Below are 17,109 nucleotides of genomic sequence, written 5' to 3'. Positions count from 1 at the left end.
CATTATTTAATCACATGTTAGCCTGTTTTCATTTTAAGGAGCAAAAATGTAAACAAAGTAAATGTTCCCCTAAAAGCAGTTATTTTTCTTCCCTCCTATGATTTCATTTGTCCCCACTCAGTCTTCCCGCTTTTCTGTAGTCATGTCAGATGCCTGTAAAATATCTATGGCTAAGAAGAAAAGTCATAATTGCTATCTCTATTGGTTAAAATGTAAAATTTCCTGTAATAAAAGAGTCCAGAGGTAGGTAGAATACCATCAAGTTCAACAACAGTGATTTTATGACTAAGAAAGTATTGAGTGATAGCAGACAAAGAAGAAATTAGGGAAAAAGAAGGTAAATATATAATCATTAAAAAAAGATAGAGAATACCAACTAAAAAAAATAAAAGGGAGAAAGCTAGGTGGAACCTAAAGATAGATGGTTATGTGAGATGGGTTAAAATGTTTTAGGACAGTTTCTGTGCCACAAACAGCTGACCATCTAGTCAAACACAACATACACATGTAAGCATAAATAAAGCATATGAGAAAAGGTAAAATATGTAAGTTAACATTTCCATAAAGAGAAAGCCATTTTGTAATACAGATGCTGATAGAAGTATCTACTATTGCTTGTTTAAAAGCTCTGTTCTAGGATAGTGTTTTCTGGAAGCAGAATGAAAAGACAAAAACTTTTTATATTCTTTTTAAGTTGTTATTGTGCTGTGTACAATAAGTCTCTCTTCAGCACACAAGGGGATTAATATGTATAATTCCCATTAGTGTTAATAGGAGTAAATCCCTCTTCATTGATGGGACAAAAGCTCATTGTATCTCTAATTTAATGTTGGATTTTGTTTCATTTACTGTTTGGTTTTCAAATCTTAATACTAGCATGAATAATAAATTGCAAAATGTTTTTAGAAAATTCCCTGACAATAATTATGATGAAAATTCTGTAGAAAAATGAAGTGTTTTAGGAACTGGTACATTTGTGCATCATCACCTCTTCTCAGCTCAAGAACCTGAGTAATTTGGATACCAAGCCAAGCTTTTAATCTTATTTTGAAAGGTATTGCAACTGAGGACCACTTACCACAGTGCTAATAAGAATTTACAGAGATTTTTGTTTAAATGGCTTTTTAAAAGTGATTTTAAAAAATCTTAAATTAAAAAAATTAAAAAAATTAAAAAATTTTCTTTTTCTAGCTTATAGACTGTTCAACAAAAAACTCTGCTGTATAGGTCTAGCTGTAAATATTAACATTATTCAGACTTTATTTAATGGTTAAAATAAAAATTATAAAAAGCAACTTCAGATATTTTGGGATGAAATATCAGTGAAATTTGAGTTTTCTTAGTGGGAGGGGAAATGGATTTAAGTTTTACTATTACTTACTTAGGGAACTTCAGTAAGTTAATGTGGATCATTAACTGGTGATAAATTCATTATTCACTGATATCTGCCCTCCCGTTATGCTTTGTTCTGCACCCTAGGTGTGATGCAAACAGGAAAGAGCATTTTTACAATTTATTGTAGTGACAAAAACTTGCAATGCTCCCAAGGCACATCAGGGAAAGCAGTTTTTGCAAAGATTTTGTAGTGATGAAATGGGCATGAAATTCATAGGCAAATTATTTTGAACCTAACTGCAATATTTGTGTTCTGAGAATTGAAATCAGAGTTTTCCAGCTTATGTGAAATCACAGCATATACCAATATGTATGTTACTGTATTTTTTTATTAACATTTATAGCTGTGTTTGATATAAACTGATGCAAAATATTTTTCATTGACTGTCACAGGATGTGAAAATTGATGCTGAAATTTCTAATATACAGGTGGCTGCTCCCTCTTCTAGTTGGCGAACTCAAAGCAGCTTTTTGTCCAGCTCACTGCTTTCAGATTCAGGTTGTAAGTATTGTTTCACAGAAAAAAATCCACAACAAAAATTTCCTCTTTTTTCCTCTTTTAAAGCTGTTTTACTTGAATAGCATGAGGGATTCTGTTTTTCTACAAAAGGTGCTAGAATTATCCTACAGGTCCTGCTGTATTTCGGCTTCAGATACTGGATGTCTTTGCGTAGGACGTACTTTTACATTACACTGATTGGGTTTTTTAGATGGGAAATACAATGTATTTTGTTTGTCATCCAAACCTACACCAAAGGAAAGGGCTGCATTTGGATTCTGCATGTCTGCATGAGTAATCTTACTGTATAAGGCCCTTATCTTTTCAGAGATGAAAGACATATTCCCCACCAAAGCATTTTTCCTAGCCTTTCATTTGTACTGGGTAGCCTCATGTTGATGCAACAGATTTTAATAGTAAGTTGAATTCACTAATTCTGCTTCATACTTCAATAGTTGTTTTCAATTATTCTTTCTAACCTCTAGTGCATATCCAACTTGTGGTCATGAAAGTTTACAGGACCTCTCGTACAGCTAGCTAGTCACAGCTCAGTAAAAGAAGTCATATTAGATCTTTGTCTGGTGCAGGCACTCCTTTTCATGAGTGCCCCAACTGCCTTAGAAAAAAGTTTTTGAAGGTTTTTTTTTTTTCTGAGCATACAAGATATCAGCAAATAAATATCAGAAAACTTTCCTTCAGAAGGGTGTCACCTCCTGTTTCTTTTCAATATAGCCAGCTTGCATACAGACAACTTGTTCAGTAAGTCGCATTCCATGTAATGGAAGGTCCAACTTCATTACACTTTCAAACCTTTGCCTCTCTGGGGTTGTAATTCTACAGTTCTTCTAGTCTTAAAATGGGTACTGCAGTACATTACTACCTATCAACAGTAAGTCTTGAGTTGATCTGATGAGGTTCAAGATAATCGGTTTCTTTTCCTTCTGGAAACTGACAGTTGTGATTAATATCTTTTTGCAAAGCATACTGAATAATAACAGTAGGAACAAAGCATAAGAGTGAATGCCTTAATCACATGTGTACTTCAGGAACAGTTTCCCCTTTTCTCGAAGTTGTTTTTCCATAACCTCATGCCTGTTACAGTCTTTCCAAACCAAAGCACGATTCTTCTTGGGATATAGAAAAGAAATACCCCTACCTAGTTTGTTTAATTTTGTCTATGTAAAACTATTTCTTTTTCTGCATATACTGCCTAATTCCTTCTGGAACAGGTAGCCCAGAGGGACTGGGGAGTGTCCGTCTTTGGAATATTCAAAACCTAGGTTGCCAAGAGAGGTTGTGGAGTCTCTATACTTGCAAGTATTCAAAACCTGACTAAACGTGGTCCTGAACAATCTGCTCTAATTGACCTTGCTTTAAGCAGGGATGCTGGACTAGATCTCCAGAGTTCTCTTCCAAACACAACAACTTTCTGTGATTGCACTGCAAAAACTTGTTAAAATATAACGATGCAGCATAATTGTTCCTAAAATATTACAAATATCTTTATATTGCTTAACTTGAATGGAACTTGCTAGGACTTTATTACTTTAGTACTTTTTAATCAATTTTACGCTTGTTCCCAAGAGAAATAAGATCCATGTGATCATGCCATCTGTCTTCGGCATTTCTTCCCTTAATAACTTATGAACTATTTAGCAAATTTCAGTTAAAATTGACAGAAAAGTAGAATTCTCCAAGATAATTAAACTGCTAGTGATTTTGTGAAAAACAGCTGCTTCAGGAGAAAGACCCAATTAATGACCCTAACAAAAGAAAAGCTCCACTGAGAGCTCAAATATCTCTTCTATTTGATATGCTGGCTTTCCAGGCAGTACCTTGTATATTGGCTAGCTACTGTGTATAGCTTGAAAATAGCTGCAGCTTTTGCTTTTCCACGTAGGAGAAATGATGGCTAAAGCGAGTTTTACTGAGGAAGAAGATGTTGCAGAATGTGTACAAAAACTGCATGTATTGCAAGAAGGGTGCAGCTAGGGGGGGACATGGGTGAGGTAGCACTGTTGCATAAGTGGAATAGGTAAGAATAGATGCAAATTAATGATAAGCAGTTTTGCTCAAAAAAACATTGTTGTTTAAATGATAAATAAATAAATAGATTCATTGGTTCTTCTTTATGCTTCCGTAAACCTCTGGATATAGTAAAGAATTTTGCAAGAACATGCCCTTTCCAAAGCTCTTAAGGGTTAAAATACAAAACAAAACAAATAAAAAAGAAAAAATATTTACACCTATATGTACATGTAATCTACATACCTCAGAAAACTCTGTTTCTGGAAAGTTTAATCTCATTCTGTTTTAAGCCTCTCAGGGTTGCTAACAGTGTACAGGTGAGCTTGCTATGAAGTAAGTAAGTATTATCTGTATCCATAAGTAAGCTTTACCTTAGAGTTTAAATGACTTGCTTGAGGCCACCTATCATTCAGTGGCAACACAAAAATAGGATGTAAATTTCTCATCTTCTGCTTTGTTCCATGGTATGCAGGGTAAAGAGCAGGTGAGCTGTCAGAGAACTGTGATTCCATCTGGACATATCAGCGCCATTTTTTCTTTTTTCCCATATTCAGCCAACTAGATATTCCTGACTTGAGGGAGACTTGTGCAGTTGTGTGGATAACTTTTTTGTGTGTGTGTGTGTGTGTGTGTGTGGTTGGTTGATCTGAGTGGTTGCCTAGACACAAATTTTTATTGGGGGACTGTGCAATCATTTAGAAACAAATTGAGGTTGGAAGGAATTTGAAACTGAGGTGTTTTTCAGATAGCTCGGTGATTGCTATCACAATCTTTCAGTAACTGTTGAGAAAAGATGGTAGCCTATGTCAAACAGTATCTCCCTTGCTTAGAGGTATTACTTCAGCATGTAGAAACCTGTCTGTAGTGCTGATAAACATTCTGCTCAAGGGAATCATTGGCCGGGGACAAATCTAATTGTTTGCTATGGCTTCCCTCTATAACCCAATGTGTTCGTGTTATGGCTAATAACCTTGACTTTTGTTACTTAAAATGAATGTCTCTCTATTAACTTCTAAGTCTAAGGGATAACAACATATGATTTTGTAGAGATCTCTATAATCAGGCACATATGTAGACATACCTAACAGTACAGTATTTCTACGTTCACTATTAAGCTACAAGTGTTTCTATTAACTACACAAGCCGATGCATGCAGGAAAGTTTCATCTGCAGTACTACTCAGAAATTCTTCCTACCGATTCAGCTAATCTCAAGGCATTATAAAATTTACATTCAGTATTCTGAGAGTATTCTGAGTTTTACATGTACATTTTGATAGGCATCCTAAAATGTCAAATTAAAGTGCTTTAGGTTAGAATGAATTGAAACATCTTAAATAAATTCCCTGGGGCAGAAATGAGGGAACAACAATCTGCATCCATATATATATTTAGTATAAAGTTGCCAATACAGCAGGCAGTTGAAAGGAAAAGTAATTAGAATTCTGTTTTATGTCTGGTCTTCATGTTTCTGGTTAATTTTTATGATTATGACAACTTTTCCATAACAAGCTATTTTAAAAGATACTGTGGGAATGGACTTTTATTTCTATACCTATGTTCTTAGAAAGGAAGAGATTTAACTGACAAAATACTTTATACAAGGAAGCATTCAGTAGACATGTTTGCAGTCTATATTATTATCAAACCAAAAAGGTTGGTCTAAAAAATCAGCTACTAGTTGTTATCTAAAGAATAATCCTCAGAAATTGTTTTTCATGGCCACTGTACTTTTCTTAAGTTTTATATTACAAAGGCCCCAAGAGTTACAGATGCTTTGCATTAGTTTTGTGAATTGGTTCCTGCCTTTCTGTTTGTACAGTTCATAATTTCAAGGTTTTAACCTGGATGGTTTCCCAGAAGCCATATGGCTTTCAGGCTTTCTATTGTTGTTGAGAATCTCTGTTCCAGGACTTCCTTAGCTGAGCCTTTAGGGAGAAGAAAATAGCCACCAGTCTTCCTAACTTTTGCAGCTAGGATGACAATCTTCTCTGACCCTTTGGCTCTGGTGAGATACAACACGCTTGTGTCAATGTGGTACACAGTAGGAATAGCGTAATGGTTGAATAAAAACAAGTTGTCCTGAATGTTGATTTTTATTGTTGTGACAGTTATCCCCTGCAATGTATACTGGTGTCCTCCTTTATCCTTCTATATATACTTTTTCATAAACTCTTAAGACTATTTGAATTGACTGATTTATAAATATGTAAGATAATGAAAATGAATAATATATTGTAACATCATGATGCTGTGGGACACCATTCTAGAACAAAACCTTCTAGGACTGTTCAGTGATAAAGACCTGGAATAACTGAAAACTAAGCATCATCACTTTGCAAATGGGTTTAGTGTGGCAATGAATCTTTTGTGTGATTTTTCGCTTTTGCTTGAGTATCGGTGAAAGGAGGTACAGTCTAAAGAGCATACAACAGTATAGTTCTAGGTGAATACTAAAAACTTTATGCTGAAAAATGATAATTCACGCTTTTACTTTTGTCCCAAGCATGGTGATTTCATTTTCCTTCTGGAAGTGAAAACATCTCACTACTCCTAATTAAACTGTGAAGATTTGCTCCCCATTACATGACTTTCAGTTATATACTGCTAAGATTTTACTGGACTATTCAAAAAATTGCACTATGAGTATTTATAACAATCAATCAGGAAGGACCACTTTTCTTACACTTTTATGGTATAGGTGAGGTCATTAGAAAAAGGTATATTGTATGAATTGATATGCACTTTCTTCCCCTTAATTTCTGCCTTTTGTCAAATAATTGCTAGATTTTTGTATATTCATAATTTCCTGCAGCACTTAATCATAAGATCTTTTGTCAATTCATATTGTCTAGATTTTGATACAATATAATGTATTTAGAAATAAGCATTATATTTATACACACCTGCAAAGGTGTGTATATATATAATATATAGCATATGGCATCCTATGAACACCTGTTCAATGTGAGTTGTTGACTCTAGGCCATGCCACTGGGGAAGGTATTCCCTTAGGAATTTTCTGAGTGGTTTGTTTTGTATTATTTGAATAAAAATGCTGGAAAACTAAAAGGAAATGAAGTGTTAGTAGAATTACTGAATTTCAGAAAATGCAAAAGTTTACATTTCTTCTGCATAAGAAAGCTATCTTGGCCATATCAGTAGTATATAGTATTAAAAACTATTTCTCTAGAAAAATAAATCTCTGTTGCTCAGTTCATAGCATCATTAATATTAATTATTAATGATTATTATTGAATTGATTAATGAAACATTAATATTGAATATTTATTGTATCATATTGCCTGTTGTGTGTATTATAATATTACATAATGAAATATATGATAGATATTAAACCTATTCATGGCCAGTCAGCAAAGCATACATGTTTCTCTGAAGATGTTTAATTACTTTTTTCATCTGACTCTTATTTCTAGCATTTATGAAAAAAATGGTTCCTTTTGATATAAGTGCCACCAAGGAAGATCCCATTAATGTTGCTGTCAATGAAATGAAGTCACAAGCAGAAAGAGGGAAGCAGTAGAATGCTTTACAAAAACGCATCAACTTTCTCTGTGGTAAATTGAATTCCACTCTTTTGTTTTAAAATAGTAGTAATTCTGTCTGCTTATAGCAGTGACCAACCTTTAATTATTCATCTATTGCCAAAAACTTAAGTGAAAGAGCATCAAGAGAGAGACTAACAAACTCTGGTGATATTGTATGTAATTTGTAGGCCAAAGGTTTTCTGGGATTATGCTCTATTCTCTTGCACTAATGTGCCTTAAAAAATTGGCCAAACCTGTCAGAGCACTGTAGCAACACAAACACCATTGAAACAATTCTGTTTTGTCAGCTTCTTTCATATTAGGGAGCCTATTCCTTCTGAAACACTGTGTCTCTTTTTTATTATTAAAGCCCTGAAGGTCTATTGGTCATAATTCCCAGGTCATTATATGCCACCTAAAAATGGGACTTTTCTTTCCCCTTGAAGAAGTATTTTGCAGTCCCAGTGGATTCTGTAGACAGTGGACTTAGTTTACAGAATCCTCTTGTATTCAGCCTGTTTCAAACACAACTTTTTGCTAAGAACATCAAAATCAGAAAAGGAAATGGGAAAAACTTGAATTGATTTTGCTTGCATTTTCTATGCATTTAAATTACTTTATTGTATAAAAACAGCTATTCACAATTTTTCAGGTCCCATAGAAAATTTTTCTATTTTGGTTTTAAATATTTTCCTTACCTTCTGTATGTGCATAATGCTATGCATTGTAGTGCTGGCACTGGCTTTTTGCAAACTGCTGGCACATCTGCTAATTCAGAAGGTCAGGAAAGCAAAACAGGAACATCCATCTCTTCTGATCTGAACAGTAACGACAGGGCCAGAACAAAAAAATAAACAAATAATCGTCTACAGTGGAGAAGGCTGGACAAATAAACACCTGTTTGTGTCATGGTGTACAAAGAGTATGGATAACAAGAAGTAGTGTTTAACTCAGGCCACAGTTACCATAAACTAAACTTACTTTAAGTGTATCCAGCATTTGTAATTTTTTTTTTTAATTAGATCAGAGCACAGCTGTAAATAGAGTGTTTAAAATATTTTAGCTGGTTTGTCTGGTGAAATGTTAAATAATTGCAAAATAAAATGTCAGCAACTTGCAGACTTTATGGTACCTACAAATTATGGCTAAAAAAATATAGAAAGGTCATTTTAAAGTATTTTATAGTACAGTAAATCATGCTTTCAAAGTACATCATGTTGTAATGAGATCTTTTTAAAAAGGTGACTGATGCATAGATTGCTGATGGATAAATGTATGCCCAGCCCATTTAACTGAAGCTGAAACAGTTTTTGAGATGTGAAGTGCCTGTTGGTAAGTGGGTTGAGCTCCAAGAACCTCTGCTGAGAAGCAGTACTTTGAAAAATAGTATCGTCTCTTTTTCCAAAAAAATTTGTAAAAATCTGATATTAATTCTTACCCTTTTATTTATTTATTCATTTTTTCCTCACTTGAACCTCGGAAATCTGAACTGTGTTTCTTTAAAACAGTATCACTACTGTTTTGTATTTGACAACTGAGGATAAGCAGTCTGAACTCCCTCATTATTACATCAAGTATTGAATCAATTTTCATACAATGCAGGACAGAAATCACTACTAGGTGAAGAATTCTGGCTGTAAGACTCCTTAAATATGTTTAGTGCTCGATATATTTGCCTTTGGCCACGTGATTGGGTTTTCAGTAGAGTTTTATTTCCTCTCTCAAATTTTCTAAAAGGGTGAGGGAAGGGAAGGGAAGAAATTAAACCACAAAAAAAGGAATTTTTAATGAGTAGGCTTTTGGTCTCTAAAGCCAGGAAATTCTTTCTTAAATTTACCCTCTTGGCACTGCAGTCCAGATAGCATATAATATTTGTCTCTGTTCCACCTTTGATAGAGGTTCATATTACAGAGTGATTTTTGTTTCCTTTTTATTGAACGCTAAAGTTCCATTCATGACAGTATTTGAAACTGTCCCTTTGTGGTTTAAGAAATAATATTTTTTCCATATTGGCCTGAAATAATATTCCTCTCACCAGTTTCAGTTTTTAAAGTAGAAAAACAGATAATTTTTGTATAAAACATTTTGTATATTTCAGATCCTAAAATTTGCTGTCCTTTTTGGTCATCAGATTTCTTTTGAATTTTAACCCTTTAATGACCCATTCCTCCATTCTTGCACAATGCAGCGGTTTTCAATAATCAAAAAATGTGGGATCACACATACAAGTGGTGTTTAGTGTCTTTGTTCTGTTCAATATTTGGTAAATTAAGCTACTTTATATGTATGTACTAAATAATGGATTTAACAAGCTAATTTCAGGCATCCATATTTTTAAATGCTGTCCTGAACTACAGTGATTCAATCTTGTGCTTCCAGTAATGGGTTTATTAATTTGGAGAAGACGCACTGGCCCTGTTCAGCATCCCTTATTTCAGCATCAAATAATCAACACTTGAATTACTTTTCAGTTTTACAATGCCTTTCAGTTCTTTGCTGTTTTACATCAGACTATAAGAGTACTTGTTCTTGAATAGTTTTGAGAAGGCAATTACTTAATATTCAAAGGAGTTGATTTTTATTATCTAATTATATTATTCCAAGAAAAAACTTCAAAATGAAAAGAGAACTTAGTGCAGGAAGCAGTGTGCTTCCCTTGTGGAGTGGAGCAGAACTGAATCACAATGTAAAACAAAGCAATTTTCTTACATTTACCTCTCAAATTTTTCATGGAAGATAATATTCAGTTAATATTCAGTTTCTTGGTCATTCAGACCTCAGCCACACTTAGTCCTTTTTCCAGCTATCCCACCAAAGTAAATAAGATAAAATTCCTTAGCTCAAACAAAATACTATTCTCATAGTCTCTAAAATCCACTCTTGAGCTAAGGAGTCTGCGTATCAGTTCTCCTTTGGCTTACAAAGCATAGGCTCTGTACCATATAACACTGAATGCATTTTTCATGAATGAAAATGCCAGTATTACTGTGATAGTAAACAAGTAGGTATAGTTGTAACACTCATTTTTATGGCTAAAAAATTAGTAGTACAAAGCCTGAATACATTCTCATATCTATAACACTGAGAAGAATGCATTAATAAGCTTATGTGCATTGCCTATGTCAAACTTTACCATGTTTCTGTAAAACTCTTTATATTGAAAAAAGTGTTACTAATATATTTATCTCTCTTCAAGCCCTGTCTTCCTCTCTCAAAAGTAATTGACACTGAAGTCAGTATGAGCTGCAGACCAGTATCTGGGGATGTAGGCTTGTCAAAAACGAATATGCAGTAGGACATCACACAAATTCCTGTGCTTTTTATCTAGTTGTAGAATTTAGAAGCAGATGTAGAGGAAAAACTAGTAGTAGGAAGAATGAGAAGCAAGTTATGAATAAATTAAAATTTCAGAACACTTTTCTTGTTGTCTTAATTTAAAATCTGCTTTTGAGCTAGTATTTACATCTAAATAAAAGTGATCCCTAGATAAGATTCCATTTTGGATAAATTATTTTTTAACATACTGAAATATTTTCCCCTGTAGCACAACTCATCTGAACCCTTTACTGTAAACATGTCTAGGTTGTTATGGGTATGAACTATATGCTTTCCTATGTACAGAACTAAATTAGATTTTAAATCTGAACAAAATATTAGCAGTGTGCGCAGAAGTATGTCAAAGCAGAATCTGATAACCTTGGTTTTTAAATCAGTATCTTAATGCCTCTGGGAATATTGACAACAAAAATGAAAGAGATTATTATGGTTAAAATACAGCAACATCCAGCATCTATCATTTGTACTAAAGACAATAACTATCATGTTTCTAAAGCTAAATTTACACATCTGACACTTCTCAGCCTGTAAGAATGAGAGTTGGGGTTTTCTTGCATTAGTAGATGCAAAACCTGCAATATCATATGCCTTGAGAAAATATGCAGTGATGAATTTTTAATTTCTAGTCATTTATTTAGTTGCGTACTTGGTGCTATTTGGAACTAAATATTTTTGAGCCTGATGTTACATGTTTTTATTTAAGTATTACATTTAAATATAGGGTCTGTGTAAAGATAACTCCTTTAGCGTTAATCCTGCTGTCTTTATTCCAGAAAATGGGTGTTTTGCTTGAGTAAGTACCGAACTTGCTCCTTTTTTCTCTATTAACTCCATCTCTCTTCAGACTGAAATTGTTTTAATCTTAGACTGCTTTTCTCATCTGTCATCTACATTGCACTAGTACGTCAGAAGATGCCAGTCCACTAACCTACCATCACTTCTTCGCTTATCCTACATTAATAATTTCAGTAGTTGATATGCCCAGGGAATGACAGTATGATGAAGGCAGTGCTTTCCTATAACATAATCTCTTTTCATATGAATTTTGCCACTCTATTTCTTTGCTAATATAAAGCCTACTTGGTAAATTGACTAACATCAGATCACAGGCAGCTTAATTTTAAAGATTATCCCACAGGCAATAGTAATTGTATCTTAATAGGTTTGTCTAGATTTTTTAAATGTTACCATTCATTCTACTATCAGTTTTTAATGGAAAGTAGTAAAGGATGGACACCACTGCAATAGCCTTGAAATATTATTGATTCCAGACAGAAAAGAGGCTACAAACTGTTTTAGGAGATCTGCCTAAGTGCTTAGCATAGGAACTTAAAAACTCATATTATGATGTATATTTCTTCAGGGTGTCAATATCAAATTACCATCAGTAGAAACAATTGCTGGCATCTAAAATATTTCTGGAAAGTGATGCTGAGATTTGCTAAAGATGATCCCAATATCATTCTGCAAATGTGGATTTCTGTGTTGCTCGCATTGTTAAACAAACATCAAGCTGGAAGCCATCCCAATTTATGTTCTGGCATTAGGCTTTTCACAGAAACCACCAGTGTCCCAGTTTTGTACTCAGTGTGGAAAATGATTAAGATGAGTTGTGCTTACTGCTGGCCAAGAGAAAAGTTTGCGTCTGTGACATAAGCTATTTGGTGTATGGAGCTCAATGATTGCACCATTTTTAGTGAAGCTTTCACTGCTGGGTGCAACCCTGACAGCACCATCTCATCCAGACAGATGCAGCCATGAAGGGATCATGAAGTTGGCAGAATTTTTGCTACAAGTTGAATAAACTGTTCTTTTTGGAGAAAAATCTGATATCAAAGTCAAGAAACACTTTTCACTTTTTGTGAGTGCAAGTCATTTCTTAAACTTTAGTAACTCCTTTTTTATAGACTGTCTTTGAAGCCCCTGAATGTATTAGTCACTAGACATCAACTCCATTTCATGGCATCTATTATTATGAGACTTGCTCACTTTGATTTATACTTAACAATGTCCCATACTTTAGGAAACTCTGTTATGTGCAGTGTGCGCTGAATATAAAACTTGAAACAATTCCATTGAAGATGGTTGATATATGGAGTGCTGGCTGGCTAGTCCAATGTATTTTAACAAATGTATCAGATGTTCAGATTCCTGCCTCAGTATTACATTACCAGAAGAAAGCAACCATTTAGTCTGTAGGTAATTTTGCAAGAGTGTCCATTCTGTAAATCACTGTTTTTGAAGCTGAGTCACTTCTGAAGCTGAATTTTCTGTATGTGCTTATTGGAAATTTTTTTTTCCCCCCTCTCTTGGAGTGTGTGAGAAAAATTCAGTTAGTCACTTTTGAGTTCTAGAACTTTTTTTTTAAATAATATATTGCCACTTTCTTTTTAATTAATTGACTAAAAAAGGAGCTAATTCAGATACCTCATTACAAGCACTGCTAATTGAGTGAATTGGTGTAAGAGTAGTTTTCCTCCAGATTTTTTGTTTTTATTTAATTCAAATAAAATACAGTGGTTTTTTACATTTAATATTCTAAGTCTGAAACAAAGTTAATCTCATGTGATCAAGAATTTGGATTAGGAAATTCTCAAACTCAAGTTGCCCAGCCTTCCTATACATGTGACGCTGCACATGTTACATCACATTTCACAGTCCACTCTTGCCACTGCTTGTACACTCTAAAGTGACTTGAAGAATCTGCAAAATTCCAGAAAAGAATTATATTTGTGCAGGATGTCTCTCTACTGGTGTAAAGTGAGAAGAGATGGCTTTAATACCTCTTAACCTCTTTGCACCTGTTAATGTAATGGAGAGAGGCATGGTAGAATGAAATTCCTCAACATGCAATTATTCTCTGACATAAAGTCCTTGAAAGGCTTTTGCAAGGACTGCATGTCCCGATTTAATATAAAAGTTTCCCTGATCACATTCCTATATAAACTCAACTCTCAGCAGAGTGTTAGGGACATCTCTGTTAAAAAATGTGTATCCATCTTTTCTGTATTAAATTTGCATTTTATTTATCCTTTCTCATGAGTTTGAATATGTGTGTGTGTATGTGTAAACATGCTGCTACTTTTCATTCCTGTACAGTAAAATACTCTGGATATGGTATGTTGAAGCTGACATTACTGAAGTAACCTGAATTATTGTAGGTTCCTATGTATTTTATTTCCCAAATGTAAAGATGTGTTCAGACTTCTAGCAGGTACATGGACATCGTATTTAGACCTGTTCACATAATTACATGCATGTTTCTTATCTTCATAAACATGCATAAACATGTGTGATCCTACATTGTGACATCCTTTGTGCTATAGAAATTCAGGCTTCACTGAAGATAGCAGAGGCCTTGTCTCTAATATCAGTGGAGTTAGGATTTCACACTGAGCTTAAAAAAAGGATGGAGGAATATTTTCAACACATACAATAAGTATACGTTGGTCTGGTGAGCAAACAAATATATAAAATGCATTGAAAAATCCATTATCTTATCTAAATACTGTCGTAGCAGACTGCAATAATTTGGCATAATTCAGCATTACTTCATTTTTTATTTTAGACAATTTTTTCAAAATCTGATACATGGGGTTTGGGGTTCATTTGGACTCTTGTATAGGTACTTTTATTTTTCAGGAAGACTAAAGCAAATTTAATTGTATAACAAAAACCACTGTACTTCTAAATATTCTCAATACAAACTGATGAAAGTTGAAAATTTCAGAAATATTACTGCTTTTTGTTCCATTCTAATATTGGTTACTACAGCATTTTCAAAATAATGAAACCCTCCTAAAGTAAGGATAGTTTGTCAGATAAGATGCGTGAGCTGAATTTCACACTCACAATTAAATATTTAGTTTCACATCTTTTTTTTTCAACAAATTCAGGTACCTATAATAAGAGTTTTCTTATATGTAGCTGAAGCTAATTATATCTTACATCTAAATACTAGCACTATTGATAGACTTTTTTTGAATAAAACTCACAAAATAAAACCATTTTTAGCTACTTATCAGATATCCTCCAACTTCTACAGCAAGTCTTTTAACTTTTTTTGTCATATGACAATTTTGCTCCAAGCTCACTTGTTCCAAGGTGGTTTCACTCCAATTTTTCCGTTAGCTGCCATCTTTAGGAAAAATAAATCTTAGCTGTCTTGAGAATTACATAATGACTTAAACTACTGCTTGACTATTACTTTCTGTGAGGTGCATGGATGCATATAAAACTATATCTACAATTGCATTTTCAGAATAACACAGGTCTGGGAACAAAATGTTGTGGAAGTATAAAAGGAGAAATTTGCTTCCATATTATTCCTAAGCACGGATCCTTGTCAACCTGTGGAAGTTTGTAGATACTCGGTTATGTGTGAGGTCTGATTCATGCGTCACACTAGTCTTATTGTTGTGTGACTCCATTGACTTCAGTATACATATACCTATGGATTCTGGAAATTTTAAGCCAGAATCAATAGCATAAATAAAATCAAACATAAATACAAAACAAAATGTCATAAATGTGGAGATATGTAAAGTGATTACAATACAAAGTATATGAAAGCTGTGTACCATGCTTTGAGTATGTTACTGCAAACTCATGTCTTGATGTTGTGTCCACCGATGTCTTTATGTTTAAGTTTGGTTAAGGATCTACCTGAAAACTTCATGTGTTAATTTAATTTCAACATTTGTACCTACTTCCTACAATCAGAATATAAAATGTTAGCCAATGAAACAGTAACAAAAATGTCAATCTTCATTACTTTTTGCTGACTTGGGGCTTATTCCAACCTATTCCTGAAAGCAAGGTTGTAAATGTTTATTGCATCTCAGGAGATACTTAGTACCTTTGTGGGATCAAAGTTAGTATTACTCATAATTTAAAGTGTAACATGAAATGTTCTCATTTTTGTAAACTAAAAAATAAATTATTTTTCCAATCAATACTTAGCATCTGTATTCATTTGCCTAATGCTGCCAAATTTTTGTAGAGAACTCGAATAATTTTCCTGTGTTGTATGTAATTGATCTTTTGGGTTTTGTGTGAAATCTTGAAGTGGATTTATTACCTCATTGATATGGATGCTTGATGTGAATTTATTCTGTCTGATTCTGGTTTTTAACTTGCCACTAAGAACAACGATATGCTCTTGGTTTTTTGATTTTTATTTTCTATCACTAGTATAAACTTGTTTAGAGAATAAGATGGTAGTTTTTGTGTGAGACAGAGTCTCAGCAGTTTTCTTTAAAGAGCATGTATTTAAAACATTTATTTAGGTAAAAGATTTGTTTACCCATACGGGCGAAAAAGAAAAAATTCTGGCAACATGTTACAGTGTTATAATAAGGGTGGGTCTTTACATTGGCCCTGAATCACTGAGTTTTTCCAGAGGTGTTCCTGAATGGGACAAAGCTGTTGTGTCTATAGCCTCTTCCAGAGTGTGAAGGAGATTCATCTGACTAAATGTGGGTTTGTACAGAATACGTGCCTTCATCTAAGCTAACCTGCCTTTATAGTCAACAGAGTATGTGGGATCTATAGCATGATTCATCTCACCCCAAAATAAACACCAACGTTTGATCAAATGAATCGCAGCCAACTGCTCTGAGTATATTGACTAGATCTCTCTGTAGTAAAAAGGGGGACCAGACAGCTGATTTAGATGCATATGCCTGCATTATAGGCACTTAAGTAAGGTGTGGTTTACCATGTCCTTCTCCAAGGTGGGGGGTCCATCCATGTGTGTTTCATCTGGATTTCAGAGTGAGTTCTTTATTACTTTAAATAAAACACCACTGGAATTAGTGGAACTGGATGCATTTAAACTTGCAAAGAGATTGAGCCATCTCAGCGTTTAATAGAGCAAAAATCATTCTTGCTGAAGAGTTCCAGAGCTAAATTTCTATGGAAGCATTTCATAGAAAAACAGAGCTTTGCATTATATTTTAAAATATAAAGTAAAACCAAAATAAAGTAATATGCATTGCATATAAAGTTTTCTTGTTCTGATTTCTCATGATAAGATGGCAGTCTTTATTTTCATTATATCCTGAGAAATCACTCATTGAAAGTCTGTAATTATATTACTAATTCAGTTCTCCCCAATTACACATTTCCTTGCCTTTGGAGTTAAGAGTTTTTGCATGTCTTTTACATAGCTTTGTGAACGGCAGTTGTTTTACTGCAAATATCTTTATTCCTTCTCAGACCATTTAAGCTCTAACATCAGGATGTCAGTTCTAATTCTGTCTGTAATACTGAGATCAGTAAGGTTGAAAACGCAACTGATACT

The 17,109-nt window shown here is 33.9% G+C and overlaps 1 protein-coding gene across 1 annotated transcript in view; it reads left to right on the top strand.

Moving 5' to 3' along the window:
• CEP128 (centrosomal protein 128) overlaps positions 1 to 7,488 on the top strand; it is a 142,749-nt gene extending 135,261 nt beyond the window's left edge. The window contains exons 22-23 of the mRNA XM_067296884.1: positions 1,825 to 1,897; positions 7,359 to 7,488. Coding sequence (XP_067152985.1) covers positions 1,825 to 1,897; positions 7,359 to 7,465 — 180 coding nt within the window. The 3' untranslated portion in view covers positions 7,466 to 7,488. The remainder of the gene's footprint in view (positions 1 to 1,824; positions 1,898 to 7,358) is intronic.
• Positions 7,489 to 17,109: the final 9,621 nt, after the last annotated feature.

Source organism: Apteryx mantelli, chromosome 4, assembly GCF_036417845.1.
Source record: "Apteryx mantelli isolate bAptMan1 chromosome 4, bAptMan1.hap1, whole genome shotgun sequence".
NCBI classification, from domain to species: domain Eukaryota; kingdom Metazoa; phylum Chordata; class Aves; order Apterygiformes; family Apterygidae; genus Apteryx; species Apteryx mantelli.
This window is presented reverse-complemented; position numbering and strand designations above follow the sequence as displayed.